This window comes from Rutilus rutilus (assembly GCF_951802725.1).
Source record: "Rutilus rutilus genome assembly, chromosome: 2".
NCBI lineage: Eukaryota > Metazoa > Chordata > Actinopteri > Cypriniformes > Leuciscidae > Rutilus > Rutilus rutilus.
This window is the reverse complement of record NC_140210.1, coordinates 47,182,410-47,208,449: the sequence shown is the minus strand read 5'-3', so window position 1 is coordinate 47,208,449 and position 26,040 is coordinate 47,182,410. Positions and strand designations below refer to the sequence as shown.

The 26,040-nt window shown below is 35.9% G+C and overlaps 2 protein-coding genes across 4 annotated transcripts in view; both read left to right on the top strand.

The window, feature by feature from the left end:
• The window catches only part of LOC311285829 (C-type lectin domain family 4 member M-like), a 77,682-nt gene that overhangs the window by 18,257 nt on the left and 33,385 nt on the right, over positions 1–26,040 (top strand). Inside the window, exons 2-5 of one of the 3 annotated variants that reach the window (XM_084401640.1) lie at positions 5,806–5,910; positions 8,130–8,251; positions 23,004–23,107; positions 23,451–23,713. In XM_084401640.1, coding sequence (XP_084257766.1) covers positions 5,806–5,910; positions 8,130–8,251; positions 23,004–23,107; positions 23,451–23,586 — 467 coding nt within the window. In that variant the 3' untranslated portion in view covers positions 23,587–23,713. Of the gene's footprint in view, positions 1–5,805; positions 5,911–8,129; positions 8,252–8,322; positions 8,427–8,769; positions 10,576–23,003; positions 23,108–23,450; positions 23,714–26,040 lie in introns of those variants that run through there. The other 2 variants (XM_084401639.1, XM_084401638.1) reach the window with 2 other exon arrangements.
• Positions 1–26,040, top strand: part of LOC311285818 (uncharacterized protein) — a 75,661-nt gene that overhangs the window by 26,120 nt on the left and 23,501 nt on the right. The window lies entirely within an intron of this gene.

The following is a 26,040-nucleotide window of genomic DNA, read 5'->3' as shown; positions in this document are numbered from 1 at the left end:
AGACGTGCAGACGTTCAGACGTGCAGACGTTCAGACGGGCAGACGTTCAGACGGGCAGACGTTAAGATGTGCAGACGTTCAGACGGGCAGACGTACAGACGTGCAGACGTTCAGACGGGCAGACGTGCAGACGTTCAGACGGGCAGACGTTAAGATGTGCAGACGTTAAGACGGGCAGACGTTCAGACGTTAAGACGTGCAGACGCTCAGACGGGCAGACGTTAAGATGTGCAGACGTTAAGACGGGCAGACGTTAAGACGTGCAGACGTTCAGACGGGCAGACGTTAAGACGTGCAGACGTTAAGACGGGCAGACGTTAAGACGTGCAGACGTTCAGACGTTAAGACGTGCAGACGTTCAGACGGGCAGACGTTCAGACGGGCAGACGTTAAGACGTGCAGATGTTAAGACGGGCAGACGGGCAGACGTGTATGGCGCTCGAAATGTTCCGTTCGGCGACGAGACTGACTAGCACGACAGATAACACACGTGTATACGTGCGTGTACGTCTCCATTTGTTTTATATGGAGACGTACACGCAAATATCACGTCACGTAGACACGTCAATAACGTGTAGCTGTTGATCTTTACAGACGTGACGGCGGCATCACGTTAGAATTTAACGTGTGGATTACGTCTGCACGTCTGCCCGTCTTAACGTCTGCCCGTCTGCACGTCTGAACGTCTGCCCGTCTGCACGTCTTAACGTCTGTACGTCTGTACGTCTGCACGTCTTAACGTCTGCACGTCTGCACGTCTGCCCGCCTTATTTTCCTTATTTTCTCATAGGCTACATTTAGGCTACTGTTATAGACATTATAGATAATCTTATTTTGGCAGTTTACTAAGGGCTACATTGGATTTATTTATTTATATAATGATGAATGTCTGTTAAGTATGCATTTTGTATCCCAATGATAGATAAAAGTATATTGTCATGTATACGATGAGAGACAAATAAAATGGGCTAGTAAAATTCAGAAAAAGTGGTTCATATATTTGTTTGTTTAAGATTTGTTAAAGCCCTGCAGCAGCCGGTCTGCATGCCTCAAGTTCATTCATAGATGCTGCATTTAGTAGGCTATTAATTAACCATCTGAAACCACTTTAAAACGTATTGGATTTTAAACTAAAATTAATTATCATACTTCTGATTGCTGGTTACTGCTATACCTATTCTGAACAGGTCATTAATCATTCAATATAAAATAGTTTAACATAAATATACTATTTAATAGAGCTACACTACAGTTTTTATAAAGCCTAGCACTCTATTAAATGTAACCTAGTCATACTGCAATTTTTTTTGCTACTATGTTAAGAGCATACAAATATATCACCCAACTCAGGCAAAACAATTGACAGCCCTGATAAATAAAGTAAAAGGCTTAATGCATCTTGTTTTCACCTGCAGGAAAAACAAACACTTAAAACAAAAATGACAGTAAATGACCACTAAAGTCAGTAGGTGGCAGCAGAGGGACACATATCTGCTCATTAGCCATGTCCACTCCTTGATATACTTGTAAGAAGTTTCAGTAAGTCTTGGGTCATTTATTCCTGTACATTAAGGGCTCAATGCATTAACAATTTCTGAAAGGAGCAATGTTCGCTATAGTATACATTTGCTTTTGTAAAATATTTCCAGTGCTTTAAATGTCTTACAGATTTGTATGGGTTCTGCATGCATCTTTGGAAGTTATTCCACAAGATAAATATTAAGTAAAATGTATGACTGAATGATTTTTTTTAAATGGATTTTTATGTCAAAACGAAGAGTTTGTAATGTCATTTGTAGCATTTTTTAATAACAGAATAATAGACTTAAATAGTCAGAGTATGACTGCTTTATTCTATGGTATTGTCTGCATGCTGGTCCTATTCCTGTCTAGCACATGAAATACCCATACCTTTACTCTGCTCTTAAGCACACACATAAATGCTACACTAAATCTTTAAATCCTGGGAAATAAAGTTTGTTACATAAATAAGAATTACAGTAAAAAGCATTCACTTAACAATTTTGCAGTTAATGAAGTCCATGTTATACAATATGCTCAGTATTTTGTGTTCAGTATTTTCAGATTTAAACTATATGGTTTATATATATATATATACGATTTATATTTATATTCTTTATATCACAATGACATACATATAAACACATCAGGGTTTCCGTTGTAATTCCGTTGAAATGTCCGACAAAATTAAATCTCTCCGGTCAAATTGTCCGATTAAAATTGCCTAATAGGCCTAATCCCGCCCCCCTAACACAATCTGAATTTGAGAATAAGCCTAAAATGTATAAAGCAAAAATACACCGACCTTTGGCTATGTTATAAAGGAACAGGCTCTACCGTTTTAAAGTTATTAAACATTATTACATGGCTTGGTTGAACTCCAATGTGGAATGCGGTCTGTTATTTCTTGATATCAGACCGCTGAAGCACTAGCGGCACCAGGACTTTGTTTAGGTGGGCCTCCAGAAAACTGGATGGGCCAGTTAAAATAAGCCAACAAATAAATAAGAACGGTTTCCCCTTCATCTCCGTTTCAGCGCTTTACTGGGCACTGAGGACAGCGACTCAGTAGCCAACCTGAATTGAATGCGTAATTAGCATAGGTAAAAAATAAAATAAAAAAAACTTAAACAGGATTTTTTTGTTACTTTTTTAATACAATTACAATTACAATTTTATTTAATTTATTGTTTAATAAAATGATAGGCCTATTATTTTTAGTTTATTAACAGCAACAACAGCTGTAAAGATGAAGTTGACGATCCATCTAGTGAACGCGCCTATAGAGAAAAATGCACATGATTACATAATCAGAGCGTAGCCTATTTCTTTTAGTTTTAAATTGTTAAAAAGACATTTCAAGCTTTCTTAAGATATATTTCATGTCTGTGAGGCCTATGCTGAGTTTCGTTAAATTAGGATGAGAATGAGATGCGCTCCAGTTCACGAGCAATGCAAGTGACCGCGCGGGCGCCTGCATGATTAGGCCTATCGTCTGCTTTATTTCCAGGCAATCGGTTGATAAAATTTTTTATTAAAATTAAGATACAATTTATTCAAAACGAAATTCACGTCAGAAAAGTCTTTCTACAAAACCAAACTTAATTAAGTGGTCAAAATCATGTCTGACCCGCTCCATGTCTCTCGATATTGTGCTGTTCACTTTTCATAATCAACATAAATAAAAAATAACAATTAGGCCTAAATATTTTAACAAATATTAAACTAAATGAGCTTAATGGCTACAACACTTATAGTAAACCTAGACTCTCTATTTGTACAAATTGCTGCACATTCATTTTATTCAGAATTTTGCACATAAGTTGAAAGGCATTTGTTTGTGCATGCATAGCAAAACATATCTGCAACATTGATCAAGTTTCGCTGATAATTATGCGTGCATTTATTAATTATTATCTTAATGAATAATGAAACAAGGACGAAGCATATAAACTGCGTTGTTTGTTTAGAATGGAATGGATCGCAAATAGATCCGAATGAAGAAACGAACCATAGTAGAAAATGTTTTTTTTTTTTCGTCTATTTGAAAGTTAGGCTAATAAACATGTTATATATATATGCTTGTCAAATGAAGCTTCATGCACCTCTGAGCTTTTTCAGAGACCTGGTTGATTTAATGCTTTACATTCCCCTTCATTAGTGAAATGCAAAATTTATAGCCAAGACACTGTCATTAAAATGTAGCATGTCATGGGAACCAACAACAGCACATACATTAGGCTATACCCATATTTCTATTTATAGCCACTTTAAATTCACATAATGTTTCACATCTGAGTAACAGAAATATAATGAAATATAGCCTATATATATATATATATAATGAAAATGAATTGCCAACATGCCAAGAATATAAAAAAATACCAAGTAAAACACAAATTTGTAAATATTTGTTTGAATGTTTCTGTAATGAGCAGTTTTTAGAAAACCAGAATGCCTGTAAATAAACAATATATTAATGACTGGCATTTCACACAAAAGTCAATGAAAATACAGTTCCAAACAGCGCCACAGCAGAACAATTGTCTAAAAGGAGTAGTTGTGTGGGTGTTAAAATATATATTTGTATTTTTGAAAGAATAGGTTGAACATCAACCAGTAATCTCAATAGAACAGGGCCTTGGCGCCATCTACCGGCAATTTTATATTGATATTTAGTAGTTTAATATTTATTTAGCCTCCGTTCATTTCGGCATTTACAACTCGGTTTAAATGAGCTTGCTAGAAGTACATAGAACGATTTTTTTATAACATAGAATTTAAGAATATAATTAAGTAATGCATCCACTCTACTATAGAGCTTTATTATTATTATTATTATTGTAGCCTATAGCCTATTTCATATTCCCACATGCTCGTGCATAATTGATATTGCAAAATAGGCCTACATTCAAAGCTTTTTACTGTTGAGATTAGTTTTTTTATGTATCCAAACCTAAATAGTATTTTCTTAATATTTTTCGAGGATGTTAAAAGCTAGGCCTATGTTAAATAGCTATTAATGTGATTTTCTCTGCTGAAAATTACTTCATCTAATTTAATAACAGCTTTAATAGCTAAATGATCAAGTCTTCTAGCCCACACCGTTCGAACAGTGTCTCAAATAAGACAAGTCTATTCAATTCAATTCAATTCAAATTTAGCTGTAGCCTAGCGCTTTTCACAATATTGTTTCAAAACAGCTTTACAGAAAATGCATTTCAGAAATGTACATAGAAAAATACAGTTAGTAAGTTAGTCATTTATTAATCCGTCATACAAGTAGCTGCATAAAAGTACGTGCGCTATTTTTAAATTAGCCAAGGCACGTTTTGCGTTCAGACGTGCAGACGGGCAGACGTTAAGACGGGCAGACGTGCAGACGGGCAGACGTGCAGACGTGTAGACGTTCTCCACACGCACGTTAACACGTCTTTAAGCTTGGTTAGGAAAGAAATGACACAAAGCGAGCGCCATAGACGTGCAGACGTAATCCACACGTTAACTTCTAACGTGACGCCGCCGTCACGTCTGTAAAGATCAACAGCTACACGTTATTGACGTGTCTACGTGACGTGATATTTGCGTGTACGTCTCCATATAAAACAAATGGAGACGTACACGCATGTATACACGTGTGTTATCTGTCGTGCTTGTCAGTCTCGTCGCCGAATGAAATATTTCGAGCGCCATAGTGTATATGTGCGAGTGAATGAGTGTGTGAGACGGCTCGCGATGACTGGTCGGAAAACAACGTGTAGTCTGACATGTTTCTTGTCCACGACATGACAAGATTTTTAGGAGTCAAAATCGTGTAATCTGACACAGTGACTATCGTAACAGACAAAAAAATTGTGTAATCTGAACCAGGCATAAGAGTTACCTCAGGATTTTGTGTTGTTTTATTAGCTCAATCCAAATACAGTATAAATAATTTGGATGTTTAACAATCTTTGCTGCGCACTGCACAGTGACTTTTCAGTTAGAGAAAGGGTTTGCCTTTGCAATTTTGTTTATGTTGATGCACTTTAATTAAATACAATAAATATATATTTTAAAAATATATTTACAGTTTGCAGTTATTTTGTTTTAAATGGGGGGGGGGGGGGGGGGTGGGGGAAATCGAATCAAATCGTAAATCGAGTTTTTTATAAAAAAAATCGCCCAGCTCTAACACAAAGTTCTGTGATTAAACATTCAAATACTTGCCTAGATCATTTGCTGTTGTCTTGTCATGACAGAACAGACAATGGAGTGCATTCATTGATATCTGTGTTTTGTCAGGAGGAAGCAGGTTTTTGGTGTTGATCACAGTGTGTCTCGGGATCCTTTGTCTTCTTCTGATTGCAGCCGTCACACTGCAGCACTTTCAGTGCTCTTCTAAACGAGGTTAGTTGTACATAAATTTCTTTTTTTTCCAGTTTTTTCTTTTATGCACTGTTAGCCCTTGCTGTAAAAAAAGGCGTAATTCAGACAGTATCATACTATTTTCCATTAAAACAGTAATATACCGTAGAAAACAAAAATAGCCTACAGGAATATACTGTAAATGAACAGTGCTCAAAGTCGACACTCAGAGGCTGTTTTCCCAATCACACCCTATACCCTCATTCACTATTCCCTACATTAGTTCACTAATATAGTCCACTTGACAGAGTGAATGAAAAGAAGTGAGTGAATTGAGACACTGATAAACACCTGATAAGCAGAATCACTGAAGGAGAGAGACAAACAAGAACAGAAAAAAGAGAAACACAAAAACTACAACTGACTTCCAGCAACACTGAGTGTGAAACCAGTTTACAAACCAGTTTACGATTATTTCTTTCATACATGTACAAAAGTTCTTGTTGAGAATTAACAAAGATTTAGTTAATAATACATTTTGTTGTCACCATGATGGAGATCAGTATTTGCTTTAGTTGGTCTCTTGTCCCTTAACTTCTTACCATTCATCTCTCTCTCTGGCTGCTGTAACAGTGAGTTTATAAAACACATTTGTTATGGCAAGAAAGAGCCAAGAGGAAGTTTATAAGGTGTTTTTATTCTTTTGTGATGATGTCACAATCATCCTGGACATGTCTGATTTTCAGATTATTCCTGTATATATTCATTGAAATTATGTGTATGTCATATTTAGCATAAATCTGTGTATCTACAAAATGAAATTAATATTTCTGTAATCAGGTCTTCTGAAAAATAACAATCATATAGTGCATTCAATTTTATTTTACTCCTGCTTGGCTCAGACACACACAGACATCAACAATCAGCATATGAATCTCAACAATGGTGAAAAGTTTCATGTCGCAATGCATGCTGGGTTCCAGGATAATATAAAACTCCCAGCATGCACTGCTGCATGAATAATAAAAAAAAAAGAAATATTGCCACCATTGTTGAGATTAATGTGCTAAATTGTGATATCTCTGTGTTTCTAAAACATAGTGTAGCTCTGTTTTTTTTTGGTTAATGCATGATGTGTTAAAAAAGAGTCATAGTAATTTTTTGCTGTAGTTTCACAGTGGTGCTAATGTAACACTTTTGATCGAGGATAAAACTCTGAATGAATAAGAATTAATTCCTTAGTGAATGAACAGGCAATATGATGATTTTGTCATCATTAGCATTATAACCACAATCATTCATAAACTGTGTGCGCACAAGTGTGACTTGCAAAAACACAGCTTTTAGCATCAACATCCCAACTAAAGCAAACACTGATCTCTATAATGGTAACTTCAAACAAACATTTTCAATAACAACTTCTGTATGACAGAAATAAAGTCATACTGGTTAATAATAAGTGTAATAATGTGTAATGGCTGGAAGTCAGCCGTAGTTCTTGTGTTTCTCTATTTTCTGTTCTTGTGTTTCTCTTTTCTTCAGTGAATCTGCTTGTTAACAGCAGGTGTTCATCACTAATGCTCAACAATCACTTACATATTCCCTTAATTATCTCACTGTAACACTGTCTCAATGTTACTTTTTACTCTTTGTAGTGTGGATTTTCCTGTGGGGTTGAAAGGGTTAACAGTGTAAGATAAAAAGACACACCCACAAAATGTATTTTAACAGTAATAAACTGTAAGTTATAAAACAGGTTTATACTGGCAACACTGTTGCCAGTAGTTTACTGTAGAATCTTGTTTTTTGGGTCACCATTGTGCAGAAGAGTAGAGCCTGTGCTTCAGTCCAGGAGAAGATCTACAAACATTGATGATATGCTGCATGTTGCTTTATTTAACAGGCGGTGACTGTGTAGTTGCTGGTCCAGTGGTAATCTCTTTATGTTCAATAGTTTTTTAGTGGTCTCAAATGAAAGAAGTTCACAGTTATACTTTGCTCACATTATTAATGCATTATAAATTTTAGTTAATACATTTAATTGACAGTTGGTCAATTTAAGGCGGTCAGTTTCTGCAAGTGTAATTAGTTCATTTGAATTAGAATTTAGTGCATTTTTACAGAAACAAACTAGATTACAGTAAAGAACTGTACAATTAACAGTATTTTACTGGCAACAGTGTTGCCAGTATTTTACTGTAAAAAAACCCGGTAAGGTCTAACAGTGTGTATACTGTTTGAACAAGTTGTGTTTCTTTCAGGATTTCTGTGGGGTCCAGATGGCTTGTTTTTGTCCAGTGAGCTGATGAGCTGGTCTGAGAGCAGGCAGTACTGCAGAGATCGAGGAGCTGATCTGGTCATTATCAACACTGAAGAGAAACAGGTGAGATTGTGTGAGTGACTGTTAATGAATGAGAGGAATCACACTTATTCCTGTCTTTTATTCACACAAAGAGGCACATAAGTTCATTCATCAAGGAGAAAAAGTGGATTGGTTTGTCTGATACTGAGAACGAGGGGATCATGGAATGGGTGGATAATTCACCACTGAAACAAGGGTAAGTGCAAAAATTCTCACAGAAATTCATGTGTATTTATTTATTTTAGTCTTTTTAATTCCCATTTTAAAAATAAGAACATCTAAACCTCCAGAAAATTGCTTTTCCACAAACACAAGCAGCAAAACCACAAAAGGCGGTCCCTATAAATAAATTATACTTAAAAAATCTTCTCTCTTTTACTTTTCTGCACTTTCACTTCTGCTTTATGTTTACTCTAGAAATGCAGTGCTGAGATTACTGTTAATTTATGATTTATGTATTTGTTGCGTGTGACATTCATAAATTGTTTGTTGTTTAGTTGAGGTTATGAATAATTAAAAATCGGACACATTTTATTCAGGTTTTGGGCTGATGGTGAGCCGAATAACTATAATGCTGCACATAAGGACTGTATTGAACTAAATCCTGGAAAACACAACATGAACAACTGGAATTATCTCAAATGCTCTCAGAAGAGAAAAGGGATTTGTGAGAAATAGGGATCATCCTGTTTTTTCATGCTTAAACTTGTGTTATCTTATGGAATCATTCAATAGTGATCACATAATTCATTATTAAGAGTCCCGTCTTTTAAAACAATGCAAGTTGAATTCATCAAGCATTAACTGTAGGGGTGTAATGATTCGTTTTAACAACGATTCGATTCGTATCGCGATTCGTGGTTGTCAATACGATTCAAGGACGATATTGATTCATTTAGAACGATACGATCCGAAACGATTCAGTGACCTGAATCAATTAATTATGGATATAAACAAACAAGTAAACAACAATTAATGTCAAATGCATTCACATTTTATTTGAATAAAGTAGGACTGAACGATTATGACAAAAATTATAATAGGTCGATTATTCCCTTGAAATAGTAATTGCGATTATTAATTACGATTATCACAACATTGAATGATGTTTTGAATAGTTTGGCCATGGGACCCACATTTCCCCATGGTCATCAAGCCGCGACCCACCTTTTTAGGAATTATATAGGCCTACTAAAATACATTTGTTTACACAAAAATTGTTGACACACAAGTTCTGTCCCCCTTTACTTAACATACAAAAAAAATTGTAAGAATATGACAAATACTGATAAACAGTAGGCACTGCGAGGTTAAGCTATTAAATAGCAGTCCCAAACTAGTTTTTGTTAATACAATCTTGGTATGAGCCACCACAGTCATATAAAAATATACAAAATAACCAGTAAGTGGCATTTTGTTATGGAAACAACAACAATTAGGCTACCATGGTGATACACAATACTTAGAAGAACTGGTAAAGAAACATGGAAACTGCTCCTGATAAATAGCAACACACTATTGTGTTTACTAATAATGTAAACTAATATATTGTTAGTACCAATAACGTAATTTATTGGTATTTTACTTTTATTTCTTAACTTACTAATTACGACGTTGCATTCTCGTCTTTTGCACTTTAGTGAAGTGATACAGCGCGCGCCGGCGCATTTGCGCGTGCAATTGAAGAGTGCGCGCTACTGCAGTATAGCGGCTGAGAGGACAGGAAAGTCCGTTTTTCTGAGGTGAGAGACTTTGCGCTGCTTGTCTTTGTGCTGCTGCTGGCGCGCCACGCATGGCGACGACGTCACAGATAGGCAGACTGAATCGAGAAACGTTTAACGCCTTTATCATTAAAAGTGCTAAGAAAAAACATCCATATAAAGTCTGACGTGCTTAAATCCAATGTGTTATTTCCTAGTATCGATACAATCGATTCATTACCTTTTAAAACGATGTTAGATCGATATATGTCGTCCGGAAGACCAACTTGCCGAGCACAGATCGATGTAGTTGGATCGTAGGAATATAAATCGATACATCGATGTAGTTGATGAATCGTTACACCCCTAATTAACTGCTTTCATGTGTAATGTAATGCTGCACAGTTTACATCTGATGTGTTCATGTCTTGCTCCATTATAAGCAGCTGTTAATTAGAACTTCTTCTGGATGTTATCATGCATCTCGTTTGTTAGTCTGAAGTGTTGAGCTGAAAATCACCGTAAAATGTAGAAGTGTCCCAGATTGCTCTGATTTACCCTATTATTCTGATATTGAGTGTCTGTGAAACTGCTTTTATGTTGTGTTGCTTTCATTTTCAATAAAATGGTAAAATAATAACCATTATTACCATAGTAAACTGTTTTTATTTCATGTAATTGCTGTTTCATTGCCAATGTCTGAACAGCTTGTAAAGAAATATCAAAGGGCCTCATTCATGAAACACAAGCAGAACACATTTTTGTGTAAATAGTTTGTAAAGCAGCTCTGTCGTGAATGTTCAAATTCATGAAAATGTTCTATTTTCAAAATGTTAGTTGGTACAAAAACATGTACACCTGCTCCCTACCATGTGTAAATGGTGCGTAAAACATTTGTACGCTTTGTGCAAACTAATGACATGCATTTTAATGCACTATGTGCCATAATAATATTTCACCAGTTCGCTGGCGATTTTTTTTTTTTTTTTTTTTTGGTAAGAGTTGAAAACTGTTAAACTTTGGCCCTATCCCAAATGGCACCCTAAAAACTCTCGGTCTTCCATGAGTCCACTTTTTTTTTTTTTTTTGTCATCTACTGAATTTTTCATCAACGATACCAGGGACACCGAAACACCGGGGAACATGAAATTTGGTGGGCATGTAGCCCCACTAGACTTTTACGGAAAAATTTCGTTTGGTCCCCGGGGGCCACTCCCCCCCCCGCGCTGGGCCCCCCCAAACCCAAAAAATGCAGTTTTTCCTAAATAACTACCTGAACCGTGGCACCGAGGATGAAGAAATTTTTATGGTATGTTGGTCTTAAGGGCCCACATCAACCTAGCCCATAATCACTGATTTGTGATTTGCGCCCCTCCCATAAAAAATGAAAATGCAATATTATTCTGCTTTAATCGCCCCTATCTTCAGTGGAGATGTTCAGAACTGCACCATATTTCATGTGTATGATTAACTTGACATACTCTGGGGGTATGCTAAGTTTCGTAGAATTTCATCCATGGGGGGGTATAAAATAAATTCATTTATGTGCACATTTAGTGACTGTACACTCATCGGCCTGTAGATGGTGGTGTTGAGCGAAGGGTTGCTGGTTTAGGATGATACTGTCACTAAGGTTGCCAACTGTCCCGAATTAGGCGGGACGTCCCGTATTTTGGGCCTAATTTATTTGTCCTGTGCGTGACCTCCCGTGTCCCGTTTTTTGACAAGCTGATAAAACACTGACTGATACAACAGCAACAGCAGCAGTGCTGACCACGACACTTGAGAATGATCACCGACACCTGTCATCATCCAATCACAGCTTTTTTTTTAATCACTGTTTTGAGACAAATCATTGTTTGATTTGCGAACATCCTCTGCCGTCTGGTCGCTTCCGCTTCAAGCCGGACTCGTCTCGCGCTAACGGTAAATTCCTTTCACTGTCCACGTTTTAATTTCGGCTAATCAATTTTGGCGAATGCAAACAACGTGATTATTGTTCATGAGTCTAACATCCAGCCACGCAAGAAAACATGTAATCTACCTGAGGGAATAATATGCTCAAAAAACATTTCTGATTATTATTAATGTTTTAAAGCTTTTAGAAAGTACATAGAAAGCTTTTGTAACATTATCTTAACTGTCACTTTTGATTAATGTAATGCTTCCTTGCTGAATAAAAGTAGGCAATTACTTTCTTAATTTTTTTTCCCAAAAAATAATCTTACTAACCCCAAACTTTTGAACTGTAAGCCTAGTGTATAATGTTAAAAAAGCTTTCTATTTTAGATAACTGCTGTTATTTTGAACTATGGTTTGTTTGTAATGTGACTTTTTTCATGTATGACATTAAAATTACTTTTAGAATTAAATACATAAATAGGTTAAGCAATACAAATGTGTTTATGTCTGATAACCTTTTAAACACAAACTTAACTGCAGACACTGAAATGACGTACACTGTGTGATACAGTACAAATATTTTGAGTGTCCCTCATTTTCCTATAAATAACCACGATTGTCCCGCATTTTCCTTTTCTGAAGTTGGCAACCCTAACTGTCACACACACACATGCAGGAATACAAACAAACGCAAGCATGCACACACACTGACATCCACACGCACAGACACACACCCATACACACACATACAAATCCACATGCACAGACACACACACACAAACACACACATGTACGCACACATACATACACGCACAGACACACACATACACACAGACAGACATGCACATACTACTACTTTTTTTAGGTATATACATAAACACGCAATACAGCCAAATTGCTCCACGTCATTTATTTTTGTGGAAAGCCAGTGCAGGCCTGAGTGGCGGTCATATTTTGTACTGCCATGCGGTACATCTAGTTTGGGACAGGGCCGTTGGGTAAAACGCAGCACTCGTCACTGTCACTTTTTAACCAGCAGTCCAATCACAGTGGAGGAGGGGTGGGACAAATACTACACCGACCAATCATTCTTCATTCATATTTGTTACTGGGAGAAATTTGTAATATTTACTCATCTAAAGTTGCTCTCAGCAGTGTGGACGGCATCTGGATGTTTGTTAACAGTACATCGCTGCAAAGGTACTTCCCACTTTTTACTTCTAAACGAAGAATGAAAAAGAACTTTGCCTTGAGTATTTCGAGACATTGAATCACGTTCAGTCTCAAGTGCGTTCAATAAGCTGTTGGCTGCAGTTCACTTAACGGCCACTGGTGTCGCTAATAACAAGGGATTCTGAATTGCCCCTATAAACATTTTGTGAAGAGAGGCTTATAAAATGTTTTATCAAAATGTTTCTCCAGTCCTTCTGTTACATTATGTGTATTTGTTTTTTGTGTCCTTATAATATTTGTCTATGTTTTCTTTGAGTTTCGGATCATTGCTGATTTGAAAACAGTGCTGCCGCCTGCCAGCGGTAATTGGATGATCAGCTGGCGGTCCTTAAAAGTACGCTCTTCCGCTTGACAGAAGAGGCCTGTTGCGGCTTCGGGTCGGTCGCAATGGCTCAGCCAGATCAAAATATTTTTTTCTCGTGTTTCTTTTGGTTGTGTGTTTCATTTGTTCAATGTACACTGTAAAAAAGAATACATTGATTTTATTGATATCTAATTTATAAAAATGAGGCAACAGATTACAAGCAATATTATGAATTAAATTTAACAAATTAGAATTGAGTAATAATTAATCAAATGAATTCCTTAAAAGTTAACCATTTAAAATGAGTAAAATGTACAAAATATCTTTTATTGCCAACATTGAAGACACCTGGTGTTAACAAGCAGAATCACTGAAGGAGAAAACCATAATTAAAGTCACCATTATGGTGATCAGTGTGTGTTTTAGTTGGGCTCTTGACCTTGAATTATTAACTTTAAGTTTTGTTTGGCTGCTGTACATGAGTTATAACATTTTCATAACATAATTCATTTTTTGTTAATGAATTCTATTTATTGCCATTTACTTCTGTGATTCATAATAAATTTATATATCCTTCTTTGGTATTCGTTATTCGGTTCTTTTGATCTGACGGCCTGCTGGAAGCTGGTCGTATTAAATTTTCTTTCCTTTAGTTTATTGCGTCTTACCCCGAGCGGACGTAATAACATGAGGGTCCGTCCATTTCATCTGATTTGTTTGTAAGTAGGCCTATGATTTGCCTTGCTGGTGAGTAGTTATTTCATTGTCTGATTGGCAGATTTTTTTTGTACGGAGTATAATTATGGAGTTTAGTTTTGAGGCCTTTAAACAGTCTCCTACGATAGAGGCTTTACAATCATGCCGTAAATCTGACTTAATTCTTGTTGCAGATTATTATGATATATCTATATCTAAAGTGGCCACTAAACAGGTAATACAAGATGTGGTACAGGAGAATTTGGTGTTGGTTGATTGATGGCACCTTGATGTCAAAATGACGTCACGAAATAGGTCAAAAATGAAAGTCATATTGACGTCAAAGTTTCGATGTCAATTTGATGTCAAGATTTTGACCTAGAGCTGCTGATGTCATTTTGCCAAACAAAAAGGTGAAACGCATGGCCGTACACTTATTACCAGCTTCACTTACACTATTTACTTTATTTAATTTCCGGTTTAATTAAATCATATTTTGTATTTTAAAGTCACCATGATGGTGGTTAGCGTTTGCTTTAGTTGTCCTCTTGACCCTTCACTCTTTAGTATAAAAATTTCTCTGGCTGCTATAATTGTGTGTTTGTTGCACTTATTATTACCAGTTTGACTTTATTTCTGTCATACATCGACAAAAGTTCTTGAGATTCAACAGAAGTTTAGACGGTAATGTTTTATGGAATTTTTCTTTTCAAGTTACCATTATGGTGGTCAGTGTTTTCTTTAGTTGGGCTCTTGACCCTTTTTATTTTGTAAATATTAGTTTTTCTCTGATTGTTCCAACATTGTGTTTATAAAGCACATTTGTTACTGCAAGAGAAAACATGACCTGCTCACAATATGTTTTGATGATAAAGACATTATCATCATGTACACTCAAAAAAATGATTCAAGGCCTTCTTAGATATGACACATTTAAATTGTGTTCACTTTATTTTAATATATCTAATTAGGAATAATACGTATATATATTTAATAAGTCTAACGTAAAATGTATAAATAGTGTCATCTATGAGATTTTATTTAATTTGGTTAACTCAAATTAATTTGGCTTCGGAGCGCGCCATTTGCGCATGTGCAAGACAAGCTTAGAGAAGAACATACTCAGAGTGTGGCCGCCATTTTATCGTCTGCCGCCGCAAGAAGGACTGCAACGTCGTATTCGTTATTGGTAAGTATTATCTTGTTTGAGTATTTGTAACAAAGAATTTTCCTCACTGTAAGAGGATGTGTAACTTATATCATAATTTTGAGTGAAATATGCATGCAACAGCAGTGAAAGTTATGCGAGGTGAATTGTTTTAACTACATAAGTGTCCCTTCGATAGCTTAACTTACTCACACAACGTGCAAATTCTGTGTTAGACCAGTCTAACAGACAGAATTTGACTGTAACTGTGCAAAATTGGTTCTTAACGTATTGGTTTGCTAGCTGGATTGATATATCCGTCATAAAATGAATTAGAGGCTTGCGATCGCCGCGATTGTTTCGGCGCCGAATCTATTTTTAGCTGCGTCACTCACTCACGCTGAATTGGCCACAGTGCGTTTTTCTTGATCAAATTTGACCTGCCTAACATGAAAAATAAGACATTTCAGCATAAAATCATGAAGTGAGGTGTTCCGTGTTTCACAATCACCATATGACATTAAGCGCTGTGGGGGGGAAAATACACGAAAACATCGTTTTTGTTCAAAGGCCTGTTTAAATAATTAACTATAAGGTAGAACGTATAACGTTATCTCAATATTAAGATTACTTTTATCATGTAAACTACCTATTTACAACATCGTAGCTGAGCTGCCCATGGTAAATCAGAGCAAGTGACATACAGGGGTTAGCTGCTAACCTAAGTTAACGTTACATCAGAACACCTGAAAAATGTGACAGAATGGACGATATAGTCGTCTGTTTTTGCATTAAACACACTATTTGAATAACGCTATAAAACGCATATTTGTTGAAATTATCAATCTATTCTGTGAACTCCCATTCATTTCTCAAAAAAAATGATAATAGGCATCTAACATTATCTATCTATATATAATACATACGCACTTTGATATGCACGTACCCCACACTACTAAACCTACCCAAGGGTTTACAGTGCGTAAATAGGCTATGCAAAAGTCATTTTTGCATATCAACTGCGCGATGAAACACAAAGCATGCTATAGATATGCATTTTCATGCGACTGGGTTAAATATTGCTGGTAGACAATTGTACCAAGTAAACATTTTAAATTATTTTAAAATCAATTTAATTACTTGAGAGAATTGTAAAGTGTCATATTAAGGGATTAGTTCACCTCAAAAAGCATATTTTCATATGAGTACTGGTTCCCACTCCTAATCAACATCTTCTCTTTCACAGATTTATGAATATGACCAGGTGAACAGCAACCTCCTAGTTATAGTAAGTCATATTCAAATATTCTGATTTAGGCTACTTGTGTCATTTGTTAAATATGGTATCTTATAATACTTTTTTATTCTTCTTTTTAGGATTGTGAATGTGGCAGTGCAAAGAATGTGTCCATCGAAACTACCTAGCAGGTATTTGTTGCTGCAGCATTTTATGCAGACTCATCTGTGCTTTAGGGGCAGTTTTCGCTATCCATGTCCATACACAGATTGCCCATGCACGTTTAGTATATGGAGTAAGCTTCTTAATCACACGTACAAAATACATGCTAAACAGGAAACTCCAAAGCCAGAAGAATTAACAACATTCCAGTGTCATGTGTGTTCATGCAAGGAGCTAGCAACAGAAAGATTATTTTCAACACATAAATGGACATCTCAGGCATAATGAAACAGTTCAGTGTATGTTTGTAGGATGTGCATTTGAAAGTAACATTTACAGGACATTTAACACCCACAGATACCGGAAACACAATCCACATTCCACATTCATTAATAGACTTCAAACCCATTGTCGTCAGCCAATGCCCATGATAGAGGTGTTCAAGAATCAATGGCCAGCTCTTTTTCAGCAGAGTGAAGTAAGTAAACATGTTATGTAGTGTTTTATTTTAGTCGTTATTAGGTTCTTTTCATAGTAAGAAATTGTTTTTGTGTTGTTCTTTTTTTTTTTCATTTTGAAGGTGAACACAGAGTTCATGCAGATCACTACGAAGCCACTGCAATCAATATGTTCCTACAGCTGGACCACTTTTCAGATAAACTGATGCAGATCTTCAAGAGCAAAGGAGGAGTGAAGGGGCAAAAGATCAAAAACGCCCTGGCGATCACAGACTCTGTTAGTATAAATGCATGCAATGTCTTCTGTTTTGTCTAGTTATTGTACAGCTTTCTGCATTTGGCTAATTTCAGTCTTGATTTCCCCCCTAGTGTGACAACATAAACATCAGGAGAGAGTGCACCCTGAAAGGCCTGATGATCTACCCGACTGAAGATCCAGACTCTTTCTTCAAGGAGTATGTGGTAAGTGATTTTTTTTTTTTATATATAACAACAATTCTGTTAATACTTTCATGTTTTATAAAAGAAGATATGATTGATTATTATTAAATGCTCAATTTTCATTTCACAATAAAATATGTATTAGTGGAATAATAATATTTTGTTTTATTCATTTTAATAAAATAATATTTTTAATAGTAATAATTTTGCAGGGGTAATAACTTTTTTCATTTCATGTGTATGCCTTTCATTGTTCATCTGAACACAATAGAATTTGTAGAAGTTTTCAGATGTGTATGTCTATGTCCATAAAATGGAAGTAAATAGCAGCCAACAATGTAATAGTAAAAGTGAAAAGTAGCAATGCAATTTGCCGATTACTTTTAAAATATAAAGGGTCAAATTCACCTGGGCTTAACCAAAGTGTTTTGTGTTTTGTCCAGGCCACTGAGGATGCAGAAAATGAAATCCTAAACACAGTCAAGGAGATTGTACAGAAGACATTTGAGTTGTGATCGAGGGCATTAAGGTTTTGAGCGACCTAGACTGCGTGATCCTGGCATTCATCATGCTGTTCGATCTCATTTATGCTCTTGATCTTAATTTTCCTGACAACCTCAAGTACACCTTCAAGTTTATCCAGAAAATCCTAATGAACTTGGATGGACATAGGCTGAATGCAAAAATCCAGCAACTTAAAATCAAGTTGTTTGCATAAGATGTGCACTTTTTTTGAGAACACAATGAGAATTATTTGAGAAAACGTTGTATATTGAATCATTAACATACTTATGCACGCACACACACCACACATTTTTTTTTTTTTAAACACTCTTACATGCTTTTTCTTACATGCTTTTTGTGTGTATTTCTACTTAGTCGTTCTTGTCTTTAGGGATAGTTCACCCAAAAATGAAAATTCTGTCATTTACTGATCCTAGGGTTGTTCCAAACCTGTATAAATGTATTTGTTCTGTTGAACACAAAGGAAGATGTGTTAAAGAATATGGGAAACTTAACAGTTCTGGGCCACCATTGACTTTCATAGCTGTTGTTTTTTCTTCCTACTATGGAAGTCAATGGTGGCCCAGAACTGTTCAGTTTCCCATATTCTTTAACATATCTTCCTTTGTGTTCAACAGAACAAAGACATTTGTACATGTTTGGATAAAGGCTTTAATGTGTACTTGCATTTTTCTAAGTACTTTTCACATTAAATAACTATTGCACTATTGAGTTTGAGTTTGTCTCTTGTCTCTATGGGGTACAAAATAAGGATTTCCTAATTGATTTTTCAATGAAATGTTCTAATTTAAGTTTAAGAAGCATTAAACTAATTGTATAAATGTATCCATTTCATCTAAACTATTTGATCAAAATTGAGTTGGACCAACTCATTTAAGTTGGTCAAAATTGAGTTGGACCAACTCATTTAAGTTGGTCAAAATTGAGTTGGACCAACTCATTTAAGTTGGTCAAAATTGAGTTGGACCAACTCATTTAAGTTGCTCATAATTGAGTTGGACCAACTCATTAAAGTTGGTCAAAATTAAGTTGGACCAACTTAATTACATTTCATTGCATGAATGAGTTTTTTATAAGTTGGGGCTACACATAATTATTGGATGGAAATCCTGCCCTCAATTAAATTGAGTTTGTCCAATGAGTTATTTTTTTGAGTGTAGTGACCACATTCACTGATGTCATTCAGAGTCTAAATCTTTGACTATATGCTTGATGTCTTGTTTTAGTATTGGTGATTGTAGCTCTGAGATTCTACAGTCTGAGATCCAACAGCAATACGAACATTTTTGAAAATACTTTGTGCAAAGAAGTTATTGTGTTTAAACACACAGACATCAAGAATCAGCATATGAATCTCAACAATGGTGTCAATAAACAAACTAGTAACAAACAGATCAACTCTGAACATCACAAAACAAGCTACTAAAGTCAGAACAAAACAATAACAAAATAAAAGGAAACAGAAAAAACAATGAAAATTACAGGACAATTCAGCTGCATAATTTATTCATGCTGCAATGCATGATGTGAGCCATTGATGCGTTCTGATTGGTGGCTCCCATCATGCACTGCAACATTAAGCATTTGTTTGATTGTCACCATTGTTGAGATTCATATGTAGATTCTTGATGTCTGTGTGTGATTTTTAAAACTTTCAGATTATTAAAACATTGCTGGAAATAACTACTGTAGTGAAAAATTAATAAAACATTTGGATAATCAGTTTATAATTATGGGTAACATCATTGAATCATGTCACTAGGAATGTCATCATCAAAACATAACCAGGGCTGCATTTCCAAAAGCATCTTAAACCTAACTTGAACGCAGACCAACTGCAACAAATGGTCTATACAATCAAATTAGGCTTGCGATGCTTTCAGGAAACACAGCCAAAGTCATAGTTTCTCTTTCCACAACACATATGCTTTATAAACACAGAGTTGGAGCAGCCAGAGAAATACTAATGTTAAAAAGTAAAGGGTCAAGAGCCCAACTAAAGCAAACACTGACCACCATAATGGTGACATGAAACGAAACATTCCATAAAACATTACCATCTAAACTTCTGTTAAATCTAAATAAGACCGTATGTAGATGTATGAAAGAAATAAAGTCAAATTGGAAAAATAATAAGTGCAATAATGGCTCGAAGTCAGTAGTTCTTGTGTTTCTTTTTTCTGTTCTTGTTTCTCTTTCCTTCAGTGAGTCTGCTTGTTATCATCAGGTGTCACCACTAATGACCAATCATCACTTAATTAATCACTTAATTATCTCATTAACTTCAACACTGCTTCAGTGTTAATTTTAACACTCTGTAGTGTGGACACATATGTACACTGAGGAGTGTTAATTTAACACTGGGGATTTTGCTGTGTGGGGGGACTACAAATTGATGGGCTGCAGCTTTCAAAGCAGTTCCCTCTTCAATAGCTCTGAGGGCATTTTGTAGAGCTTGCTCTGTATAAGCATCACGGTTACTTTTTCTTTTATATGTCCGCATCTATAAGGAGAGAAAAAATATATATGAGGATGAGATTTCTACACTAGGCCTATATGGGGTTGATAATTGATGTATTTGTTCACCACTATCACCAAGACAACCCTAATAAACTAAACTTATAAATTTGTATATTTATGTAGTGAAATATATTCAATAAATGCATTAAAAGCCACTATGTTTTATCATCGGGTCACCTAACCACCTTCAAACAGTGAGCTAACTGTGTTAGCAAGCAAGCTAGCTAATGCTCACTTGAGGTAATTTTTCCATGTTTTGTTCAAATATTTTGATTTTACCACCTAGTTATACTGCAGTAAGTGTAAAACAAAGGATTTTATAGAGAGAAATATGTTATTATAGTAATTATGATAGAGAGAAACTATGCCCCCTGGTGGGCGTTTTACCTCTCAGCGTAGGGGCCGATTTACTCCACAAGCTATGAATTTAAAAATTTTTTTTTTTTTTTTTTAAATATAATTATATTCCTTATAAATAACATATGCTCTCAAACTACAGACTTCACTATTCATCTATCATACATCACTGTGATATCCTGCAGAACAATATTCTCTTAAACACTTAATATCTGAAAAGCACTTACCATGTAATCCTCTTCTCTTCAAATACGTTGCTGGTGTCAGCTCTTCTCCATGGAGATGTGTATATCCCCGTTGTCAACGTAGTGCATAGCAACAGTAAAAATGCATCTTGACTCCCTCTAGTGGTTATTTTGGGAAAAACAGGTGGGAGGCGTTTCCCCCCACTCTACCTCTATAATAGGTTATTCCCAGACAGCAACATAGTGTTGGCCAGATCCGGCCCACATCTGGTACACTTGGATTCCACACAGCCCAGATGTGGTCCGGATCTGGGCCGAAACTATAATATGTTGCTGTCTAGGTTTTTAAAGAGTAATAGATGAATAGATGTACACATGAAGGCATCCATTCAATGTCTCTGTTCTTCTGATCATCATCCTCTCTGTCACTGAGCACCACAGTATTGCAACTAAAAATAAAACAGTTTAAGAAATGAAAAGGACTTCATGTGTCACAAAAAAGAAACACGGTTAAATCTGAATGATAGAAAGTGTGCTTATGTTTAAACACTAGAGGGGGCTAGAGATCATTCTCACACAGTGGACAGTCTATTCAAGAACTTGTGGACTTGCAGGAATTGTAATTCTAGCTTAATTAATCTGTTTATCTCTCAGAAAGTCACTTGAGGCAGTATAAAACATTTTAAGAAAAAGCCTGTTACAAAGGCACAGATCCAACATTTTTCTAATTTCCATTTCCATTGTGTAGAAGAGTGAAGATAATTAAAATGAGGACAACTCTATGAAAACAGAGAGGAATAGAGAAGTTTCGACTAATGAGTGACTTTTTCTGATCTGGAAAGAATCCATTTTGATGGGGATTTTGCTCACCACATGTGGTTGGATGTACAAGATGATACGGTCATAGAGTTTGGGTCTGAGGAGAGTTTTAGTAAGTCTATATTTACATTGAAGGCCATATATTCACATTAAAGGCAAATGTCAAATGAAATCACTTCCTGTGTAAATTTAGCACTATATAAGGTGGACTATTAAAAGTAGTCATCATTCTGAGAGCCACAGCTCATCTGTCTAGACGCACTGCAAGACACAAGAACAAATAATGGAATTTGACGGCTACTATGAAAATTCTAATCGCAGAAATATTATGGACACACCTGGACCTCAAAGACACTGCCAGGATGAAGGAAGAGCCCGAAAGTGCAGTAAGCAGAGTTTAATTTGGGTTCATGAAATGAGAACTGTTAGATTTCAATCATTGTTTTCCAAGACCAATAGTCAATGTATTGACAAATAATTATTTTATATTCTTACTTTTTTCAGCATATGTTCTTTAATTTACAGTAGTAAAATATTTTACTTACAAAACCTTATACACAAAGTTCTGTGATGAAACTCTATATGGTCCATAACTCAATCTGCTTGCGATGACATCATCTCTACAGGGCACAGCTGATTGGTTCCTGCTGTATTTGTAGCCAATAAGCTTTTTGCTGTGTGTATTCATTGATATCTGTGTTTTGTCAGGAGGAAGCAGGTCTTTGGTGTTGATCACAGTGTGTCTCGGGATCCTTTGTATTCTTCTGATTGCAGCCGTCACACTGCAGCACTTTCAGTGCTCTTCTAAACGAGGTTAGTTGTACGTACATTTCTTTCTTTTTTTCAGTTTTTTTTCTTTTATGTATACTGTATGAACAAGTTGTGTTTATCTTAGGATTTCTGTGGGGTCCAGATGGCTTGTTTATGTCCAGTGAGTTGATGAGCTGGTCTGACAGCAGGCAGTACTGCAGAGATCGAGGAGCTGATCTGGTCATTATCAACACTCTAGAGAAGCAGGTGAGATTGTGTGAGTGACTGTTAATGAATGAGAGGAATCACACTTATTCCTGTCTTTATTCACACACAGAGGCACATAAGTTCATTCATCAATGAGAAAGTGTGGATTGGTTTGTCTGATACTGAGAACGAGGGGATCATGAAATGGGTGGATAATTCACCACTGAAACAAGGGTAAGTGCAAAAATACTTACATAAATTCATGTGCATTTATTTATTTTAGTCTTTTTAATTCCCATTTTAAAAATAAGAACATCTAAACCTCCAGAAAATTGCTGATGACAGCTTTTCCACAAACACAAGCAGCAAAACCACAAAAGGCGGTCCCTATAAATAAATTCTACTTAAAAAAAATCCTCTTTTACTTTTCTGCACTTTCACTTCTGCTTTATGTTTACTCTAGAAATGCAGTGGTGAGATATTTATGATTTATGTATTTGTTGCGTGTGATATTCATAAATAGTTTGTTGTTTAGTTGAGGTTATGAATAATTAAAAATCGGACACATTTTATTCAGGTTTTGGGCTAATGGTGAGCCGAATAACTCTCGTGGTGACGATGAGGACTGTATTGAACTGAATCCTTCAGACTCCATCCAGAACTGGAATGATCAATCATGCTCTCAGAAGAGGAAAGGGGTTTGTGAGAAATAGGGTTAATCCTCTATTTTCATATTTTTAATTGTATTATTTTACGGAATCAATCTTATTGTGATTATAAAATTTCTGATTGAGGTTCCTATATTTTAAAACAATCTGCTAATTTAATTTTATTCAAACTGGTTTTAATTTAATTTTATAATCTTCTATAACATAAAAAAAAATCACAAATTGAAATGTATAAAAGAAAAATGTAAAACTGTCCAAAAAATTGTATTGCTTTAATAAACATATAACATCAGATTGGGTAAACCTCTATTGTGTTCATGTCTTCTCAGACAGCAACATAGTGTCGGCCCAGATCCGGCCCACATCTGTGTGGAATACACGTGTACCAGATCTGGGCCGACACTATGTTGCTGTTAATATGATCTTATTCTAGCTTTTATCATGAGCCAATAAACTACAGAAGTCTAAAGTGTCCCAGATTGCAATAATTCACCGTATTATGCTGTTGTATGCCTTTGAAACTTTTTATTTGAATTGTTTTCTCTTTAAATGATCAATATAATGTAAATATAATAAAATGGTCAATAACATTACTACCAAAGGTAATTATTATATATTTTTTTCATATTTCGTTCTTACATTTACTGCCTGATCGACGCCACTTGAATAACAGTCGTTCCAAACGAAACTGAAAGTGAGCAACGAAACCACAAAGTGCCTCTCTCAGGACTGTTAGTGAAGGGTACATGCTCACTTTGAGGAAATCACCATTTATGAGCATGTGACACTGGGTGTTCGTTTGACAGATAGATGGCGGGAGATTTTGACACAGGTTTTGTGGCTCAGATAAGGTCCAGTTCTGGTTTATTTCTTTGCTCTTGGCTGACATGTGGCATTGCTATGGCCTGCTTGTGGCCTAGATCTGGCAAACAGGAGCGGTCCGACCGCCCAAGTGCCGTCATTCCACGCCGCATGTGGGCCAGATCCGCATTCCACAAGTGCCAGATGTGGGCCGGATCCGGGCCGAAACAATGTTGCAATCTGGGTAGAATAATTCAAGTTGTGATACATTTTTTTGTCTTGCATGAACAGTATTTATATTTCCGTAGGAAATAAATGGGTTTAATTGTACAAGTGTTGGGATCTAAAGAGGAAATGCTACATTTATGAAGTCAGTAATTTAAGTCAGTCAGTAATTTGTTGTTTTTTATTTTGGCCATTTTTTTGGGCTGTTGATTGTTTTGTTGTAGTTTCCCAGACAGCAACATAGTGTCGGCCAGATCCGGCCCACATCTGGTACACTTGGATTCCACACGGCCCAGATGTGGTCCGGATCTGGGCCGAAACTATAATACGTTGCTTTATAGTACATATAGCTTAATAGTACATGTTTTTGTGTCAAAAGAACACACACACACACACACACACACACACACACACACACACACACACACACACACACACACACACACTCTCGCAAGCAAAAATGTAGCACCTCTGTTCAATCTTTCTGATTTTAGTAAATTTTTGTAAAAGTCCCTATTAAATTATTTATTCAAATAAAAACTTTAAAATAATTTGAGCTTCAGCCTGGTTTAATAGCATTTATATATATTAATGTCTTTGGTCATATTAAGCTGTAAAATAAGTAGTTTATCCGTTTAAATGCAATGGATTTTGAAAGATATCAACAAAAAACGGGCAAAAAACTCTAAAAGCGATTTTCTCAGGTTTTCAATTGGAAAAAGAGGGCAGACGACCATAATTCAAATGTGTATATCTTTACAGCCATTCAAGGTATGACTTTGACTAGGATATCATTTGAAAGCATATGGTCTCCGCTTTCCATTAATACCAAAATCTCAATTGTGAAATTTTGGTCACTGTGACTCATTTTACTGGATCAGGTCACATTTGTGTGTGTCTGATGGGTCCAGATGCTACAATTAGATAAGATTATTTGGATGGACTGCTTTTTGATTTGGATTGCCTTTATGGATTTGTTTGCTTTTTGTGACCTCTTCCTTTTTCCTGGCAATGGAGCCAGCAAGAAAGAGGCAATCCTCCCCTGTCTGGGCTCAACAGAAGCATCAGTATCCTCATTTATACCAGCTGGCACTGGCATTTTTATGTTCCCCTGCATCCTCTGTTCCTTGTGAAAGGATCTTTTCCAAGGCTGGAGGGATTTTGTCCGAGAAGAAGAATCGTGTAAACCCCAACACACTTGAAATAATTCTGTTTCTCAATAAAAATCTATTGTAATCCTTCCTTCCAGACTATTCTGTTGCAGTTTACTTTATTACACTCCCTCCAACATAAACACTGCACTCAACACTTTTGACACTGGTTCAGAATGAATGAATTTGTCTGCTATTTCTTTGCACAGTAGCTAGGTGTCACAAAGATAAACGTTGATCAGGTGGTGTTGGTTATGTTTTGACATAATCATAATTTGACCTGAATCATAAATCTCATTTAGAGAGTTAAGTTTACCTTGTT